Here is a 21,469-nt window from a genome sequence, read left to right as displayed (position 1 = left end):
AAGCTTGAGGCATCTCTTTCACATTGTGAGGAGGGAGAAAGGAAGGGGGAGAATTTTTATTGGGAAGAGATTTTAGCTTATGTCTTATGGACTGATCTAGATCTTGTGTTCAGGTTTAGCTGGAAAGCAGTAGGGAGGTGAATAGTTTTTAGAGACCGTAAAGGGAAAGAAGTTGTGATAGGATAGAGAGTGGGTCTATCTATAACATCTACCACATGTGACTGTGGGTCCCTTGGGTCACCTGAGAAAGCCTCAGTTTCTTCTTGGTGATAGTGATTCAGTTTTATTTGTCACATTAGTCACTTAATGTACAACATTAAAGTTCCATTGTTTTCTCAACAGTTAACATTTGTAATAAAGAAGTTTTTAGTTATTGTGGTGTCTGGCTTACAATGTTGATATAGTGATAAAGGTAGATAAAGCTATAAACAAATACCAATATGACAAAATACTGTAGAAGTTTCTAAGTAAAACACTTTTTTTGAAAATGTAAATTGAATATAATTGCTTATTTAAAAATTTATTTGAAGTGAACAGACAAAAACAGCATATTGTTCAGCTTAATAAACTTTTGATAAACACACTTGTGGCCACTACCTAGGTGAAAATGTATCATTACACCACTGAAGAAGCCTGCCCTGTACCCACTTAGGATCATTACTTCTCTTCTTGATCCTAGTTATTGTTCTGGTAGCTGGGAGGAAAGGAGAGTATAGATCCTGATGAGGACCTTTTTACCCTGTGAAACAGAGCCTTATTTGTTTTCTTCCAGTGAAGGATAAGTGATCTCTTCTTCAGGCCTACAGGGTTTAAGGTGTTTTCAAGACTACTGAGCTACACATTCCTAACTTGGGTCTTGGTTCTTCCTAGTCAGGATGCTGACTTTACTCTAGCATCCTTGACAAGGTTGAATATTTAATGTTGTGCATTCTTTTTTTTTTTCTTTTTTGGTGGGAGGTATCAGCTGCTCTCATCATTATATCTTGGGCCTGATCTTTAGCTCTTCTTGCTCTCCAAACTACAGAAGAGAAGCCTCTTTTTATGTTCTCCAAAGAGACCTTCTTGCATTTGACATGCCACCTCAGATCATTCTCAGTTTAAAAAAAAAAATTTCCTCCAGATCATTGTTGACCCCCAGCAAGAGCTGATTCCAGTGGTACTACTTTGTAAGTACCACTTCCTGAGGTGTTTCACCTCTCAGTAAGTTTCCTTTATTTGGTATCCTGTCTCACTAGTGCAGCTATTGTGTTATTAATGTTGGGGGGCTATCTAGACTTCACCTACCACTGGTGTTGGGGAAGTCCTTATTGCCAACCAGTGAGCAAACTGCAGGTTTCCAACCTGGAGTCTGCTTTCTGGACCACTTCTAGTAACAGCCATCATTATCTGAATTTTCTAGGAAACATGTTCTGAGTTGGAGATGTGTGTGCATGATGTTTATAGTATAATTCTATAGGGAACAATACTAGGAGGGACTCAGGACTAGGTAGAAGAACCTGAGCGGCAGTGTGGTCAAAGGCCTGAGTCAATCCCATGGGGGCATTTTGGAGCTAGAATAGCCCTTCAGGATTATTCCAAGTTGATGTGATCTATGTTCCCTCTTAGATAGAGTCATTGGATATAGTTACTTAGAGAGAAACTCAGGCATGGATTCTCAGAAGCAATTTTTCCCTGCCATTTAGGAGTGAGTATGTCTCAGTTCTGCAGGGTGACCAGGCCTGCACATCACAGTCTTCACTGTGAAGTGACTGCCTTCAGACTTTGTTCTTTTCCATTGCATGCTTAAAATATTTACTGTATCGCTCTTGTCAGAAAAAAAAAAATTTCTTTCTCTTTGCTTCAGGTTACCAAACTAGGTGATTCAATTCTTTTAGAATTTATTAATAATATTCTAAGGAATATACTATAAACACATGTATATCTTCTTTCTCTTCTTTTTGTACTTACGTGATATTTTAAGTGGCTTTTTTGCTCCCATTTTCTTCTCTATCAGGAACTTCACCCTGTTGATAGCCTAAGAAGAAAGTGCAGGTGATATACACACATACTCAAGGTTTCTGTACCACAGATTCGTAAGTGTTGAGAAGCAGTGCAGGCTGGGAAGTATGTCTTCTCTCTCAGTGACCAAGAAATACTTGAGGGTTACAATTAATCTTTTTTTTTTTTTTTTTTTTTTTTTTTAAATACAGCATCTATTGAAATTGGTTAAAGAAATAAACCATGGTTGGAAAGCCATCAGAATGGGGAGACTTTGTTTAGCAAAGGTTTTTAAATACACTGTGTGGCACTCACAAAGAGCACTGTACTTTGGATTTAGCACCAAGCTAAAGTTTCATGTCTGAGACAGTTTATTACAATCATTCATCTTAGGGCATCTAGTCTGCTGACTCTTTTTGGCTGTACCTAAAAAGTCAGAGGTACTTCAGCCACGTCTGTTTCCAAACCAGAAATAACTCAGATGTGAGCTCAGCAGCACTAGAGTTCCACATTAGTTACACTGGCTTAGGATTTAAATGTTCACAGGCATCAATCATCATATTAAAGTTTTAGTACTGTTATAGATGTTGTCAGGAATATGAAAAAAGAAAATGTGACCCAGTGTTTGTTCACAAGGAGAACTGTAGAGGGCTGGTTTTGTGCTCTCCCCACTTGAGCAATCCCCTGTCAATCAAGCCTGAAGTCCACAGTGTGGAAACTCATTACTGTTGAAGGTGTTATTTTTGGTTTGGAAGCAGATTGACTGTTGCACCTATGAATGCTGTGTGCACAGCCTCTCAGGCAGGTGGTGGTGAGCTTCCATGTTCTTCATGTTCCTCTGCACAGTATTAACCCAAAGTCACTACAGTGGCTAAGTGAACCATGCTCCTGTGTTTCACCCCCTTACCCAAAATGACTAGAGCCGGGGAATGGGAAAGTCCAAAAAAAAATAAATACATAAAATAAATAAATAAAAACAACCCCCCCCCCAAAAAAAAAACCTTGTAAAGGCAAGAATTGACATATTTGAGGTACAAGTGCTTTTATAGTAAAATATTTAATATGAAGTTTCGTGCATTCTCACATGGCATTTTTAACTGTGTTTCCCAACTGCCAAAAATGTCTAACACTCATTAATCCTTGTAACTGTAATGTATTTATATAAAATTGAATAGGATTGAAGAAGATCTATCATGGGACTGTAGACTTGGAAGTGCTGAGGTTCCATATGGAGTGATATTATTACAGTTCATACTCACTGAGGCTCATCTCTCTCAAGCCTGGTACTTGAAACCATCTTCTTCTAGAGCATCAGTTAAGGTGATGGTCATTGGTATAATGAAGAGAATTAGAAGAAATAAAACATGGAATGAATTTCATACTTCCATAAACTCACTGTAGTTATATCCTGAATTCCAGGAATAGGCTTTATCTTCATTGCTTAAGGAAAAATATGAAAAAGCAATGCATGAAATAAACACTTGAGATCTCTGTTACTTTAATGTCCAGGAGAAGAATTTTTGTCTGTGAGGACACTGCTATCTCTACTAAAGTAGGGAAGAGGAGTCTCGTGGTGAGTCCTGGGATTTAGGAGGATAAAACCCCTATTCATCAGATGGGACTGTGAGGAGCATATAACGTCATGCATATGAAACACTTGCTAACCAGTAATGAACTCTGGAGACCTAGTGGAAGAAATGAGAAATAGTAAAAGAATGAACTTCATCCAAAGCCAAGGTTGCTAATAATGAGAGCTCAGATTAGGAGGCATTGGTCTGACCTGTGGCTAGAGAATGACAGGTTGAATTCATCCCACCTCTGGTTTCCTTCCCTCCTTTCTTCTTGTTTTTAAAGTTTTGTATAGATCCCTTTCAGGAAAGTAGTAGTCTTAGTATTTTCGTGATACAATGGAGAACTCTAAAGATAAAAACATATCATAACACTCTTTTTTTGCTTTGTTGTAATGTTATTTGCTGTGTAAACTGGTGAATGTTAGGTGCTTGTTTTCCTTTTTATAAAGTTTAATAACTTAGATAAAAATTTGTTATTAAAATACCAAACTTGGGTATTTCATTTATGGATACTGTCTAAAATAACTAGTCCAAACATTGCAATTTGGGGAATAAATTAGATTTCATATGGATTTGAAACTAATGAATGACTCTTAATCTGTTTTAGAAAGGTATGTGTGGGGAGATAATCAGAAGAGATGTCTGTGTGTGGATAATAGTAGTATGTGTTTTCTTGCCAATTTTGCTTCTTTTTAAATATAATATATAATAAAGACAACACTGAAAACAATAAAAACATCCTGAGGGTAGTCCCTGCTCCTGCTGAGGGTGCAGCTTCTCCCCCTCTTGCTGTCCACCTTACTCTCCTTTCACTAAGTCATCAGTCAGTGTCCTTAAATAAAATCCCACTGCTTGCTTTTGTTTAGAACCAAATTAGACTCCGAAAGTTGCTGGCCATGAGCTGCTGCTTTCATGTTCTTTGCCGGCATTGAAAACAGCTTTATTAGTGGGGCCACACACCACTGGCAGTCTTGGCAGCCATTGCTAAATGCTCATCACTTTCAACTGTAGTGATGTATCAGGACACAAAGTGTTAAAATGTAAATAGACTGAATCTGCTACCTACTAAAATATTGTTTAGGTCTCTACCCCAGTGCATCCTAATTTTCTGGTACTCTTTCATTAATTCATCCATTTATTTATTTATTTTTTGGTGGTGCTGGAGATTCAACGCAGGGCCTTGTACATGTGAGGCAAGCAGTCTACCAGCTGAGCTATATCTCCAGCACTGTTTCATTTATTTTTAACTAGAGAAATGTATGTCCCACTTCAGACCTATCCAGTTATAATCTGGGGATGAGACTGTGTGGGAGATCCAAGTAGATGTTAAATAATCAAAAAAAGCTCTACAAGTGATCCTGATAACCAATCAGGATGAGTTCTGCTCATTCAGAGTATATACTCAGGATTATTTTTGTTCAAAATGATATATTACAAAATAATTCTTACTCATGCTTAAGTTACTGAATTTGCTGTGGGTGTAACAGACTAATGTATTGTTAATAACTTGAGGACAAATATTTTACTCATGTCATATGCTGCAAAAATTTTTTTTGCTTTCTTTTATAGATCCTCAGGTCCACTGTTAGATTCAAGTTAATCTTTTATCTGATAGTGTTGTATGGAATCTTTTTCTTAGGTTCTTTAAGCCAGAGAAACATAGTAAAAGGGTAAATAAAAAGGCAGCTACTGTAGTTTCTTTTTTTCTCTCTAGAGACATTATTAAAAAGTAGTGTTTTTGGTATTAGGAATATGAAACAGAAATCTGTAGAAAGAGGGTAATGCCATTTTTCTTGCATATTAGGTTTTAATAGATTTAGGAGATTGGAAGGTAGACAACACAACTCAGGACCATATATTATTATTACACAATTTACCTATCTAGAATTTGGAATTTGCTGAAATAAAACAAAAATCACGATGTGGAATATTTTTTGAAAGTATCTACTTTTTAAATTATTGAGTTATATTAGCATGACCTACTGGCTTTTGCAGTTTTAAGTAAGAAGAAAACAAATGAACTTTTAGTCTCAGAATTAAGCCTCAAATAAGATGATCAAAATAGTAGGTCACAAAGAGTTTGTATTAGGTAAATTGGGAAGTGAGTTACAGTAATTGCCTCAACACTGATTTCAATAAAAAATGAGTGTATATGGGAAGTGAATAGTTGAATGATGTGTGTTCAATTAGTTTTGGGGTCAGCAGTCCCCTGATTAATCTAAAGATTCTGTTTCATGTGCTACAAGCCTTTTTAAGGCTTTTTACATATTGATATATGTTAAGGAAGAAGATAAAATTGAACCAGCAGGTGTCAGCAAGAACCATAATAAAAACATTAGACTTGATTGTTGCAACTTTAATTTTGTTACTTTTCAGTGATGCTTCAACCTAAAACAACTTTGAAATGATGGGTTCATAGACACGCGCGCGTTCTAATGCAGATACTTCTTTCTCACTATGTTACTCTAATGGGAAATGATCAAATGTTTTAGAGAACATGTCTGAAATACAGCAACAGTTCTAAAAAGATTTAGTTCAAAGAAGATATTTGCCAAGTGCTATGAACTTCTTATTTCAGTGCCTTGAAAGAAATTCTCCATAAATTATGCTTTATTGAAAAAGCTTATTTAAGTTTATTCTGTTTATCTTTTTACTTTCTTCAATATTTCATTGTTATTGATTAGTTAATAATCACAAATAAGTGGTGCATAAACAATTGCTTGCATCATGAAAATATAGTACCTTTATGCTTTCATTGTGCTATTAGCCATTTTATTTTAAGCCCATTATATTCATTGCATAGTCAAGGACAGATAATGTCTACTTTTCCACAAAATTGAAAGGATAATTATTTCTCTATCAATTTTTATTAGAAATTCTATCACTAATTTCCTTTTTTCTCACTTGAGGTAGAGGTATTGATAAAAATTCAAACCCAGTAGACAAATAAGGTATCTGATCTTTAGTGAAGATCTTATTATGGTAGCAAACAGTGAATAAGGGGAACATTGTTGAGACCACAAGGAAGGTGTGTGATGATGCAGGATGACTGGAAGTAATTTCATTATCTGTTTTATTTCCTGTCATACCAAATAAAGGTCTTCTATTTTAAATACATTTTTAATAGATTTTGTAATGTCCAGCACTTTGAGTCTTACACATATATTCAAGTGAAGTGAAAACATGTGAACCTGTATGCAAACATTTTTAATGGCTTTATTCATAATTCATCCCAAATTAGAAACAAGGCAGATGCCCTTTAGTCGAATACAACAAATAAAGAATGGCATGTCCATTCCATGGTATTTGACTCAGCGTTGAGAATGAACAAACTGTATGTGACAATATAGATGAATCTCAAATGCACCATTCTAAGCAAAGGAACCACACTTGTCATTTGTATGACATTCTAGAAAAGACAAAACTATAGGGACAGAATACAGATCAACAGTTGCCAGGTATTGGACATGGTTCAACTCTGAAAGGGACCCAGGAGTTGTGTGGTCTTATGGAACTATTCCATATTTTGAATCTGGTGGTGGTTAACTGATTGTACTTGTCAAACTTACAGAAATCATAAGATTAAAAGTGAAATAAATATAATACTAACCTATGCTACGAAGTCTGTTAACTTTAAAGCTCCCAACTCAGACCCCTGGGGTGTTCACCATAGCCGCTTTTTTTTTAAAGTAATTTATTTATCCTAGTTAGTTATATGTGATAGTATAACGCACTTGGATACATCATATATAGATGGAGTATAATTTCACATTTTTCTGGTTGTACATGATGTAGAATCCCACCAGTCATATAGTTGCATATGTACATACGGTAATAATGTCTAATTCATTCTATTCTTCCTATCTCTATACCGTCTCCCTCCCTTCACTCTCCTCTACCTAATCTAAAGTAATTCTGTTATTCCTCCCATTATGAGTGCATCCACATATCAGAGAAAACACTTTGCCTTTGTTTTTTTGCCATTGGCTTATTTCTCTTAGCATGATATTCTCCAGCCCCATCCATTTACTGACAAACGCCAAAATTTCATTGAGCTTTGATAACACTTTGTTTCTCTGTGTCCCAGAGTCTGAAAGAAATGCTGCACAGTCTCTCAGCACCTCAGCTGCCCCTCTGCTATCAACACAAAAGAAAAACAACATGCTTAGTTGTTGGACTCGCTTACCTTAATTTCTTTTATTCCTCCATTCCTGGCCGTTTAATTCTTCCCTATTTCATTAACTCCATGCTTTCTTCAAGCATAATTGTCTCTAGGAAGAGGTTTGGTTTGAATAATTATTTTACCATTATGAAAAATAAATGTTGGCTATATCCTTTTTCATGTCCATATCCATTTCAAAACAGGGTTAAGATAATTTTATATTCTTATGCAAATATATTAGGATATATTTAATGTTCATACTAAAACCATTATGTAAATATTTCTTATACCTTTAATCCTGTGCCAAACACTGTGGGGTTTGACAATAAATAAAATAGCAAATTTCCCAACCTATTTGACTTACAGTCTGGCAAGATAGACAGCTTCAATAAACTGCCCAATTAACTAATTGACTATGATCCTGATAGTGATAAGTATCCTTTTAGTACATATAGAATGGAAATTTGAGTCTTGGGTTTTTGCTTCACATTACACTGGGCACATTTTAAAATATTAAGATTTAATAAATATTTGACAGTCTAGTGTTCATTTTGTGTATTTGTGTTTTTAGCAGTTGTCATAGTGTTAGAACTTTGTTTCCAGTTTTTCTTTATGATAAATGCTTTTGCAATGTACAGTCTTGTATGTAATTGAAAATTCATTTGCTGATTTTTTTCTTTAGGATAGAATTGTGGGACTAAGAGTACTAAGTAAAAGTATATGAAAAATTCTTGATATTGCCATTTCTTTAGGAAGATTTTATACACATGTAACTATTAAATATGATTTAAAAACATATTTTGATAGACTTTCAATTGTGTGATTTTCTTTTTTTTTTTTTTTAAATTTTACACTATTAAAACTTCTTGGTTCCACAGTAGATTGTTTTTATTTAAACTGAGTTTGTCATTTCAATTGACCAATGGTATACATACTGCCATTTTAGAATTGTTCATTCCTGTAGAAACAGGAATGTTGTATTAAAATTCATTTTGTTCAAAATCAGCAATGCTTAATACGTTCACTTTAAGGACCTTCACATTCCCATCAACTTTAATAACACATTTATATGTTTCATAATTTTTGAGTTTTAAAGAAATACTCTATATCTAAAGATACCCTAAAAATGCTCTGAGTTTCAAATCCATTTTCCACTCGATAAAATAATATTAACATCATGACTGATTAGAAATGTTTTCATTCACATCGGACATTTAATATTTTTTCATATAAAAAGACAAGCAAGTATTTTTACAGATGAGGAAGCTAAAACTAGAATTAAAACTTTTACCCATTGTGATTTTTTTATTTTAAATTTGTATTTTTTCTTATTGATAGTGTATTTTATGTTTCTTTGTGTTTTATAACAAAATTGAAACAGTGCACTTTGCTTTATGAAGAATCAGCACTTTCAGTGCTGATTTGATTATTTTATACCCAGATTGATTAATTTGTTGCTCGATTGAGAATACTTTGAAAAACGTTTTGCAGTGAGTATGAATAAACAGATTCCAGTCTCTAATGTTATAGGAAACTGTGTATTAAAGAACAATGTAGTTATTACTGCTACAATAGAAGAGAAATATGAAAATATCATACACAGATCTTTCAGTTAGTAAGCTGATTATGTACTTTGAAATCTTCTTTGTATTTTGGGCCATTCCAAACTGGCCATTCTGATTTGTGAAGTGTGTGTCCATGTGTTCATTTTTCATCATTCCAGTATGCTTAGTATTTATATGGATTGATAGTGGTCAAACTAATGTATTTTTAGGAGACAATTTTAGCATAAGATTGTAGGAAGGATAAGAAATAATCATTTAGCAAGTTAGAGTACTTTTTGAAGAATTTTAAATATAACCTATTTTCTGGCAGTAATAGTTTTAACTTGAAAGAAATGGAAAATTTCATTATGCTAATGTAGTAGAAATTAATGTTCCTTTTATATTGTATCTTTAAAGTCAAAAATTGTAATTTCAGGGGCTGGGGAGATAGCTCAGTCGGTACAGTGCTTGCCTTGCAAGCATGAGGCCCTGGGTTCGATCCCCAGCACCACCACCAAAAAAAAAAAAAAAATGAAATTTCAGAATTATAGAAAAAAATTACAACAATAGAACAAAAAATCCATATAATCTTTCACTTGAGTTCACCCATGTTGATTTGTCATATATGTATAATAATAAAATGTTTAAATGAATCACTTGAGATTGAGTTGTAGGTGTTATTTCCCTTTTACTCCTAAATAACTCATGGTGTTATTTTCAGAAAACAAGGATATTTTCTTATGTAATCCAGTTCAATTTAAAAAATCTGGAACTTAACATTGTCATATTTCTAATGTATAGACCTTAATCAAATTTTATTCATTCACATTAACCAGAATGACCTTTATACCAAAAAAAAAAAAAAAAAAAAAAAAAAATCTTGGATTTTTCCTTGCATTAGGTGTTTTCTTTTGACTTCTTGTAGCTTGGAACAGTTTTTCACTATATCTTTGCCTTTTAAGGCAGTGACAGTTTAGAAGGACATAGGCCAGTTAGTTGTTTTATAGCTGCCTTTAAATTAGTTTTAGCAGATATTTACTCATTGTTAAATATGGGTTTTGTGACAACAGGTATATGCAAAAATTGCTCAGTGTTAGTAATGATCACAGAAATACAAATTGAAACTACAGTGAGATCATGTCACAGCAGTTGGAATGGTGGTTATTAAAGATAATAAGATGAGGATGGGGAGGAAAGAGAACCCTTGGGCCTGATGGTAGGAATATAACTTAGTACAGTCGTTTTGGGAAGGTTCTTCAAAAAATTAAAACTGAAATCACCAGGGGATCTAGCATTCCTACTACTGGGTATATTTCCAAAGGAAATGAAATCAGTGTGTCCAAGTGATCTTTATCCTCCCATGTTTATTACTGCTTGATTCACAGTAGTGGAGATAATGGAATCAAGCTCTGTGTGAACAGATAAATGTATAAAGAAAATATCGTACATACACATTGGTATACTATTCAGGTTTTCCAAAGAAGGGAGTTTTGTCATTTATGACAACCTAGATGGACTGGAATACATTATGTTAAGTGAAATAAGTCAGGAACAGAAAGATAAATACTGTTGCATAATCTCATTTATATATAGAATTTAAAAATGTTGAATTTAGAGAAGTAGACTAGAATGGTGGTTGCCAGAGGCAGGAATGGTTGTGGGGGTTGGGGAGATGTTGATCAGAGGTTACAGAATTTCAGTTAGACAGGAAGAATCAGTTCTTCTATACTACTACTATCTACTATACTACTTCTATACTACTATATCTGTAGTACAACAAGGCCATTATAGTTAATTGCAACTTATTGTGTTCTTGGAGATCACTGAGATAATTTGGGTGTTTCACTACACAAAAATAAATGTGTGAGACAGTGTATGTCAATTAGTTCAATTTAGCTATTCCACAACTTACAATATTTCAGAGTATCATAGTGCATACAATAAACATGAAATTTTTATTTGCAAGCTAAATTTAAAATATTTAGAATTGACATTTTGGCAGAAATATCGTTGAAAAGGTATTTTCTTCCAGTCACATCACATGTGGAGGTTTATAACGTCATCGGTATGTCCCATAACTGGTGATGTTTACTTGGATTATGTGGCAAAGTGCTATCTTTCAGGTCCTTTAGTGTGAAATCACTGTTTCCTCTTTGTTATTTGTATTTTTTGGTGAAGAAAATGCTTTTAGACCCTATAAATAATTAGCTTCACTAATTTTGTATCTATTGATGATTTTTACCTGAATTATTTGTGAGGACTAGCAGGTGTTGATTTTAAAATTCCATCATTCTATCTTTATTAGATAGCATTCTTTTGTAAAGAAAACCTGCCTGTTTTCTACTATTCATTTATGTGTTTTATGGATTCCTGGGTTGTTACATTTTCAGTGGGTTATAATCTGATACTTACACATTGTCCAAAAGGTGACCAGGGGGAACCTGTTGAAGCTGACTTTTATATTCCTTTAACATGTCCCCGTTGTTCTTTGAGCATGACATTGTTTTGGCACACAAAATACTTCAAGCTCAGCTCAGACTTTCCCAGCTCCAGAACTGGAACAACCCATTTCTCTAAATGGACTGGATTCCTTTAGGTGAAGAATGACTTTATAAACTGAGATTGGCACTAGGTTAATGTTTTTAACTATAAATGTTGAGATTGGGATGCTCTAGAAACATTCATGATTTTCTTTTGAGATCTGGTAGTTAACCTAGTACTTCTTAAAAACTTACCCATTATAATGCAGAAATGCAAGAATGAACTACTGAGTCTGTCATTTTTTTGTGTGTGTTTTCTGATAAGATTTGTCACTTGCTTGATTGTGGAAATACAGGGTGACTCACTTAAATGGTGACGGGAGGGTGAGGTCAGGAATATTCCTGCTGAATGGTGACTTGTTGCCAAGAACAATATTTAGTTCTGGATTTGAGTATTCAGAATCTGCCAAGTATCAGTCACCCTAAAATTTCCATTATGTTCTTTCATTTATAGGTGTCATTCATATGTGTGTGTGTGTGTGTGTGTGTGTGTGGTGTGATTAATACACATACAAACAACAGTTAAATGAATAACTTCTTTGGGGATGGGGTAGTATGTTTGTTCCTCTTTCTATTGTCTTCCTCATAAGTTGTAGTAGCCTTGGTCATGAAATGTATCTTACTAATATTCTCAGCAAGTATTTAAATGTTACATTTATCTTTAATAATGACCGTTTTGTGAATAACCTTGAAGACTGAGGAAAATAATCATTCCAAGAGAAAAAAATGTTAAGTTTGGGTTAGTTTACTTTAACTTTTTCAAATTCTGAGAAAGCAAAAATAAAAACTTATTCTGAAACTTTTTGAAATTTCTCTTCAGATTTATATGCACAGTTTCATATCTAAGATTTCTACTGCATCAAAAAACTGAAAAATACAATGGAATTATTGAACTATACATTTGAAAACAAAACATTATAGTCTTATTTAATGAAAAGAATCTATGGGTGCCCTTTGTTGGTGAAATTGAATTTAAGTTTTAAATTCAATTAGAAATTTAATCTTAATAATTGAGGTTGACTAGTCTTTATATCCCTCTTTGGTGTTAAAGAATTTCTTGTTGTAGAATGAAGGAAACATTGTTCTTTAGCTAAATGTTCTTTATTATAATTAAAACTTTTTTCTTTATAAAGGTTCATTATAATATAGGTGATTTATTTTGATGAAAATCATTACCACAAATAATATTCACTTCACTTAATGATTTTTCTTACAGATACCTTTGCAAAATGTAATCTTTTTTCTTTTTCATTCTGTAATTAGGATTATAGAATTACCAATTACTTTGTAATTGGTTAGGAATCAGGTTAGTGCTTTAAAACATACTGGTTATTTCAGATCAATTTCTAGTAAATTTTTAAAGATGAAGTTCACTGATGTCTATACATGTAGAGTAAAACTCATTTTGATTAAGATTTTGGCAAAGGTGAATGCATTGGTTGTACTCTTTCCACTGAAATTATATTCTCAAAAAAATATACACTTAGCATGGTTTAGTTTTCTAATTATCTCAGGGTGTTATTTTCAGAATTTGCTAAGTTAAATATGGAAACTAGGAAAGGTATTTTTTTCAGTGTTTAGATTTAGATGGTTGCCAAGTACAATGTCATTAAGCACTATTATTAATTGATATAATGTTTTGCTTAATTTTCCTATTTCCACATGAATAATTAAAAAATAGCTCACTGACTGACGTGAGTTCTTAAAATTAAATGGTTTTATTATTGAGTTTTCATGTCTATTCACAATTCAGATTTCTAAGTTTGTTGGACATGTTGCTGTCCACAAGAATAGGAGAAAGTTGTTTTACTTTAATATGTACTGAGTTTATAGTTATATGTGAAAATGTTTGAGTATTTAGGGGAATTATAATGTATTTAAGAACTATTTACAATCATATCAAAAAGTTTTTGCTAATAAGTAATGGTTCCAGAATATAAAACAGTGTATGGGACTCTACTTCTCCAAAGATTCTATTTGGCACACTTTGGTTTTTATAAAAGTTTTTGTATATGGTCTTATAATTCACAGTTAAGTTTTTCTGTATTGCTTTCCCCTTGTACTTTTTCCTTGCTGACACCCATTCTGTTTTTATTTCCCTTCTATTACCTACTTTGGATTGTGATACAACCATGTGCTATTTCCCCCAAGCTAAAATTTTAGAATTGTCTTTAACTTTTCTATTACCAGCTGTACTTAATCCATCACAAGTCCCAAAGCCTTACCAAAAGCAACTCTAAAATCTGTCTTATATTCCTCATTTCCATTCATTTTTCATTCATTTAACCAATGTTTATTAAGTGCTCATTCTGTGCCAGGTACTTGCTGAGGTTCACAGCAGGCAACAAAATGATAGTTTTTGTCCTTTTGTTACTTATGTTATCGCAGAGAAGATACATAAGGAACAAACAAAAAGGACAATTATGAATTGTTAAAATTGTGGCATAGAAACAAAAACAGGTGATATGAAAGATAAAGGGGGTGAGGGAGAGAGAGCACTACTTAAGAGAGGGTGGTTAAGGTAAGTTTGATTTGGAGCCAGCCATTCAGGATTCTGGATTTAGAGGATAGCACATACATAGGCCCTGACATTAGAAAGCATTGAGCAGGTTGCAAGAACAGAAGGGAGTTGAGTGCCTTAGAGAGTAGTCAGTGAGACGGATTGAGCTAATATGGAAAAGGCAGGTAGTAGATTATTTATAGGGCCCTGCAGTATTTGGCAAGGAGTTTGGATTTTATTCAAATAAAAAAGCAGTGGAAGTGTCATGATTTGATTTGTTAAAATATTACTGTGGAGAATGAGAGACCAGTTAGTAGATTATTTTAGCAGTTTCAAGTGGAGACATAGTGATAATTCATTTAAGGTAATCTTAGTGGTAGTGGGGAAACAGATGAATCAAGACATATAGTACAAATGACACAGATGAAATATGGGGAGCAGGGGGTTAAGGAAAGTGGAAGACTAAAGGATACATTTTTGACTTTTGTTGAGACCAACTCTTCTTGAAATGTTGTATACAGGCTTCTGAGGGTAGGGGTCCTTGAGTCCATTTCATGTGGTCTTCAGCATCAAAATGATTTTGTAATCATACTAAGACATTATTTGCAAAGCTACTGGTATGTTAGCTTGAATCAGTGTGGTGGCACCAAACTACATTATTCCTTGTGTTTTTTACCTGTTGGATACTGGTGATATAAAATGGAAGTTTCATTTAAAAATTCCCTTGAAGGAAGTTGGGAGTGTAACTCAGTGGTAGAGCATTTGCCTGGCATGCATGAGGTCCTGTGTTGGATCTTCAACACCCTCTGCCCCCAAAAAGTCCTGCATGAAGTGATAAAAGCATATGATTATTAACAAACACCAACCTTGGAGTTTGTATTTTAATGAAGTACAAATGTGATGAAATGGGAAGTGTGTTTAAACTACTATTGCAGCAAATGAGTCATGTCAAGGAAAAGCATTTGTAATGTATATTGAAGAGCAAGCTTATTGAAGAGCAAGCTGCTGCTTTCATGGATACCTTTTTTGCTTGAGAAAATGACTGACAAATTGTGGTTTTTAGAGAGGTTTTATAAAACAAACTGTTTTAAAGAAGAACCACTGATATTATTGTGCCAATGACAAGATCTGAACTTTTAAAATGAAAATTAGAAGTTTGGAAAACTAGTATTCATCACTGTGTGACATTGACTTGGTATTTAAAGACTTTTATGAGGAGATTAGTGTAATATTAACAGATGCAAATTCTTATATGTTATAAAGAAATGGTCAAAATTTAAAAGTGCTCAGAAACGTAGTAAACTAAATATTTCTAGATGACCAATGCATGATGCTACAAATTATACATGAGTAGAAGATCTATTCAAGGGTCAGAGTAGACCACTGGGTTATAAGAGTAAGAAATTTCACTGATATGATTCAGAAGTCCACGTTGTAGTTACCCATTAGTTACCCATCTGCCAAGTTTGCTGTAATGTCAGAGTATCCACAGTGACATGAATGGCTACTAAAATACTTCTTTTCCAACTATACATTTGTACACAGGCAGACTTTTTACAAACTATAACTCAAACAGCATATCAGCAGATTCAGTGTAGAAGCTGCTTCTCTCAGGATAGACATAGAAGAACCTTGCAAAATGTAAACCAATGCTTATATTTTTTTTAAATGTAGCTATTTTCCTAAGATGCTATGTATGTAAATATATAAGGTATTTTTATTTGCAAACAAGTGAGTATGTCTCTAAAATTTGTTCTAATTCCTAATATAAGTGGTATAGATCTATACAATCCATATTAACAAAGGGTTTTAGATTCTGATGTAAAGAAATCCAGCATCCCAAAAGTTTCAGCATTGTGGGTTTGAACCAACTGAGTAGTGATACATGTAAAGAGGGAAGAAAGAATTAGGTTTTGAAGGGACATGAAAGATTGAATCCTCTATTTGGGTAGAAATGCCTGGTTGGCAGTTGAATACAGGCATTTGTAGCTGCAAGCCTAAGGCAGATACTTATGGACGAAATGTACATTTCAGAGTAATTATATATGAATAGTGTTAAAAAGACCTGAAATTGCATGGGATGGTTTGAGATGAGGGTGTAGATTGAAAATAAATAAATAAATAAATAAAGATTCAAGTCTCAGAAGCATGTATGAGCTTCAGATAGAAAATGGTACTTAAAAAGAGTAGCAATAATACAGGGGGAAGGCCAGCCAGATGTGGATCATAGTATATTTTGGCAGGTGGGCTAGTGCGTTGCGTTGAAAGCTGTGGAGAATGAATCAAAGGACCTTGGTGTTGGCCCTCACTGGTTCATCAGGACTGTTGCTGTAACTTGGTTATCTTTTCTTGCTTTCAGTTTTGTCCCCTCTTCCTCCGTCTTACTTTTAGAAAGATTATCTTTCATAAAGTCAGCTTTTCTCTCTCTCTTTCTCTCTTAGCTTCTTAAACCTAGCATTAGCTCCCTGCTACCAACTGGATAAACACCGTACAATTTTTTTCATGAATTGACACCTGTCTGTTTTTACTGTCATACTTTTATTTTCCACCAGCCACCAACTTTAATTTGAAATTACATATATGACATTGTCCAATGCTTTTGGGTACTTTGATGTGTTTTTTCTAGAATCCTTGTCTTCTTTGGCTTATGCAGACATTAATTTTTCCTGTTCATTATTTAAAACTCAGTTGCAGGAGGCAGCATCTTCTGGGCAGCCTTTTTTTTTTTTTTTTTTTTTTTTTTTTTTGCTTGTAGATTTGAATTCTAACTTTTTTTTTTTTTTTTAATTTGATGGTTTTTCTCACCATTGACTTTATACTTTTTTTGTAGCAAGAATTGTTTTATATTTTTGGGACAGGCATGCATGCACTCATTAAATATCCATTTAGCCACCTATATATGCCAGTCATTGGAGATATACCTATAGACACAGGTCCCTGAAACATGGATTTTATAACTTAGAAAACTAAATATATATTTAATATATTTTTAGTATTAAAATGCATTCTTCATTTATGCAGGATTAAATAGCATTAAGAATACAATACACATGGAACTATTTTAGGCATTACACAAAGAAAATTTTGTTATTATATTTAATAAGTTTACATTCAACATGAGAATTTTACACAGATTTTTATTTTCTAAGTAGATGCTCTTTGGTCTCATTTCTGGGATGCTATAGAAATGATTTCTCAGTTATGCAGATAGTTAGATTATGTCACTTTAGGTTTCTTCATGTTCTGTGTTTCTTTAACTTCTTATAATTTTTGTGTACCTATTGTCATATATTAGTAGGTATGCTAAGACCACACAGATGCAGCACAGAATTTTTGTGTTCCTGGTATCAGTCAAGTTGTGGAATATTTTAAAATGTTACACAAAGCATTTCATGATTAAATAAGTTAAATAAGATATTTTTAAAAACTGCTAGTCTGGCCGGGTGAGGTGGTGCACACCTATAATACCAGTGGCTCAGGAGGCTGAGGCAGGAGGATTGTGAGTTCAAAGCCAGCCTCAGCAAAAGTGAGCAACTCAGTGAGACCCTGTCCCTTAATATACAAAATAGGGCTGGGGATGTGACTCAGTCGTCAAGTGCCCCTAAGTTCAATTCCTGGTACCACCACCAAATTAAAAAGAAAAAAAAAATTACAGGTCTGCTTGTATCATTTAGTATATTTACTATGAGTTTCTAAGAGAGAGTCATATATCATAGAAGTCTTTCACCAACACTGTGGAAGAGTGTTTTTTTGAAACTATCTGTGGATATCATAAGTGAAATGCTGATTTTAATTTTGATTTCATTAATAAAGTTGATTTACTACTATGATTCTCATACTGCTTCCTTCCTTGAATGCAATGCTGTTGTGTTAGGTTTTCATTGCTATGAAAAAGTATCTTAGAAAATCAACTTAAAGGAGGGAAGATTCATGTGGGCTCATTGTTTCAGAATTTTCAGTCATTGGTCACTTTGCCTCTTCACTTTGGGCCTTTGGTGGGGAGCACATGGTAGAGGAGTTGGGATGGAGGGAGACTCTGGGGACTGGATATACTACCCTCCCAGGGCAAACTTCAGTGACCTGCTTCCTTCACTTAGGCTCCCCCTCCTGTGGCTTTCATTGCCTTCCAATATTCCACTCAATTGTGAACCTATTAATAGATTAATCAATTGATTAAGTTACAGCCCTCATACTTAAATCACTTCTCAAGCCTCACTTCTGAACATTGCTGCATTGGGGATGAGGACTTCAACACATGAGCCTTTGGGGATGCATTTCATATCCTTACCATAAACAACCATATAAAATCAATTCCAGATATATATAAAAATGATTATGTATCATACCCAAGTAGTTCATCCCCAAAGTGAATACTGTTTTTTCCTCTGCCGTTTTTACTGTTGCATTATAGTTGTGAATAATGGTGGAATTTGTTGTTGCATGTTAGTACATTTACAAAATATAACAATATAATTTGGCCTATGTCTCTTCACGGCACTTACCCTTCCTTCTCCCTCCCCACTCCCTTGTCCGTTTATTCTGTTGATTATCCTTTTCATATGATCACCCCCCACCTCTGGCACCTTTTCTTTTTTCTCTCCAGTGTCCACAAGTGGGAGAAAACATACGACCTGTGACCTTCTGAGTTTGGCTTATTTCACTTAACGAAATGGTTTCCTGTTCTGTTCATTTTCCTGCAAATGAAATAATTTCAAAAAATGAATACTGGTTTCACATTCAAACATCAACATAATTCAACATGTAACAAACTGAAGTAGAAAATCATATTCATCTCAGACACACAAAAAACATTTGACAAAAATCTAACATCTTTTTATAGACATTTTCAGCAAAGAATAGAAGGGAATTGTCAACCTGATGAATCAGGGCATCTATATGAAATGTAAACCAAAATTATACCTAATGGTAGGAGACTGAATTCTTATCCCCTAAGATGAGGGACATAAAGAGGATGTCTACTTTTCTATTCATTGTACTGGAAGTTCTTGCCGTTGCAGTAAAGCAAGAATCAATTGAAGAAGCCACTTGAACGAAGAAAGTGGGAAGATAAAGGGTCAATGCACAGATATTGGTTGTATTTCTATATACTAACAATAATTAGAAAATTGAGAACAATTCACAATGTGCAGCAGTTTTAAGAATATAAAACACTTAGGAAGTAATCTGGAAAAAGATGTGAAAGATGAGTATATTGAAAGTGAAAATTATTTTGAAAGAAACTAAACGTAAAATGAGATAGTTTTTGAGTTCAAAGATTTGATATTAAGATTTCATTTCTCCCCAAATTGATTTATAGTCAGTATACCTCAATCAAAATCCCAAGTAGTTTTTTAATGGAAATACGGAGTCTAAAGGTAATATTAAGATCAGATATGTGATTAAGCAGATATCAATACTTCATAATAAAGCTACAGTAATTGATACTATAATTGTATAGAATAGTAGTAATGTTCATATTGCTCTGTATTTGGATAGTATACCCTTATAGTGTAGTATGGGTATTAGCAAAGACAAGTATAGACCATTGGAACAAAAGAGACGACTGAGACAGATGTACATAATCTTCCTGCAGATCTTCAGATACTCATATCTCTTACATAAAATAGGATGTATGTATTTAAAGTTCCTTACATATTGGCACATAGTTTGACATACATTCTCTTATATACTTTAAATCATCTCTAGATTACTGATATCTAATACAATGTAAATGCTATGTAAGTGTTATTAAGGAATAATAAGGAAAAAGCATCTGTACAGGTTTAATACAGACACAAACCTGTTTATGGAGGGCCATCTCTGTGTGTGTATTCAGAGTCACTTGATGTGTGACACAGATGACAGAGCCCTGTAGTGTGGCAGTGGGTAATGTTTTCAATATATGACTTGAGGTCATTTGGGTATCTATAAGGAAAAACAGATTCTGACTTTTCCTCATAAAAATTTTTAATTCCAATTGGATCATAGATCTGAATATGAAAGATAAAACACAAGTTTTTATTAGTAAATAATATAAGGGTTGTAGAGGAGGGAAATCATTCATAAATAGTACAAAAATATTGATCATTAAAGAAAACTGATTTCTTAAGAATACATTAAAATGAATTTTTGTTCATTGGTTAATTGAAGGACACCATTGGCAAGGTTTTAAAAAGACAAGTCATAGGGTAGTAGAAGATATTTGCAATGTAACTAACCCATATTCAGAATATTTTCATTGCTTTGAAAAAAATGCAATGAAGTTGTGTTTTGTTTTCTTTATCAGTTAATTCTATTTAGAGGGCCCCTATTTTTTAGTGATAGCATTTAAAAAGTGCCTAAAACCACTTGCTGTTGAGGAGAGTCCACACAAAGTAGCTTCTGGATTCTGATTGTTTTGAAGAGGTACTTGGCACATATTGGTCTTCAGCATAGGTTTACAGAATTAATGGATGAATATTTTATAATTATAAACAAAATATGCATAAAAGACTAAACACTGTCATATAAGGACTAGTATTATAAGTTTACACCTAAAAATCACAGTAAGCAGTACAAATTAATAGAAGAATAAAAGTACTGAAAGTCCTAATGTTTTTAGAATATAAAGATTAGGTGCATTATTAGCGATATCAGATATTGAGCATAATTATAGTGAGCTTAGCATGATAATTGTCATAATGTGTGGGGTAAAGGGAAGTGTCACTGATTTATAAGGGAGACTGGAGAGGAAAAGAATTTCATTTCAAGAAATATATTTCTAAACACATACTACTTCAGAGAAGTGGATGTTGTTGAGACTGAATATTTGAGTTAAACAGCTTGGATTTAGCAAATGGCAGAAATAAGAATACAAGGTACCTTAATTTTTGAAGCATTATATGAATCTCATTTGAATGCATGTGTCAGACATATGATTACATGAATTGGTAATGATCACATTATTTAAATTTCAACTTTGTACATTTTTTTCAGAGTTCTGAAATTCCTGTTGCTTCAGACAATGGATGAGCAATCACAAGGAATGCAAGGGCCACCTGTTCCTCAGTTCCAACCACAGGTAATTTATTCTAATTACATGGACATATGTATACATATCTACATTAAATATGTATGAAGAAGAGAATGGTTTATTGACAGTTCATTTAGGAAGTAAAGTAGCCCAAAATGCTAAC

At 33.6% G+C, this 21,469-nt stretch overlaps 1 protein-coding gene across 4 annotated transcripts in view; it reads left to right on the top strand.

Moving 5' to 3' along the window:
* The window catches only part of NEK7 (NIMA related kinase 7), a 143,912-nt gene that overhangs the window by 35,865 nt on the left and 86,578 nt on the right, over positions 1-21,469 (top strand). For all 4 annotated transcript variants that reach the window (XM_079107475.1, XM_079107473.1, XM_079107472.1 and 1 more), the window contains exon 2: positions 21,270-21,354. In XM_079107475.1, coding sequence (XP_078963601.1) covers positions 21,298-21,354 — 57 coding nt within the window. In that variant the 5' untranslated portion in view covers positions 21,270-21,297. The remainder of the gene's footprint in view (positions 1-21,269; positions 21,355-21,469) is intronic.

The sequence above is a fragment of the Sciurus vulgaris genome, assembly GCF_902686455.1.
Source record: "Sciurus vulgaris genome assembly, chromosome: 12".
Taxonomy (NCBI): Eukaryota; Metazoa; Chordata; class Mammalia; order Rodentia; family Sciuridae; genus Sciurus; species Sciurus vulgaris.
This window is presented reverse-complemented; position numbering and strand designations above follow the sequence as displayed.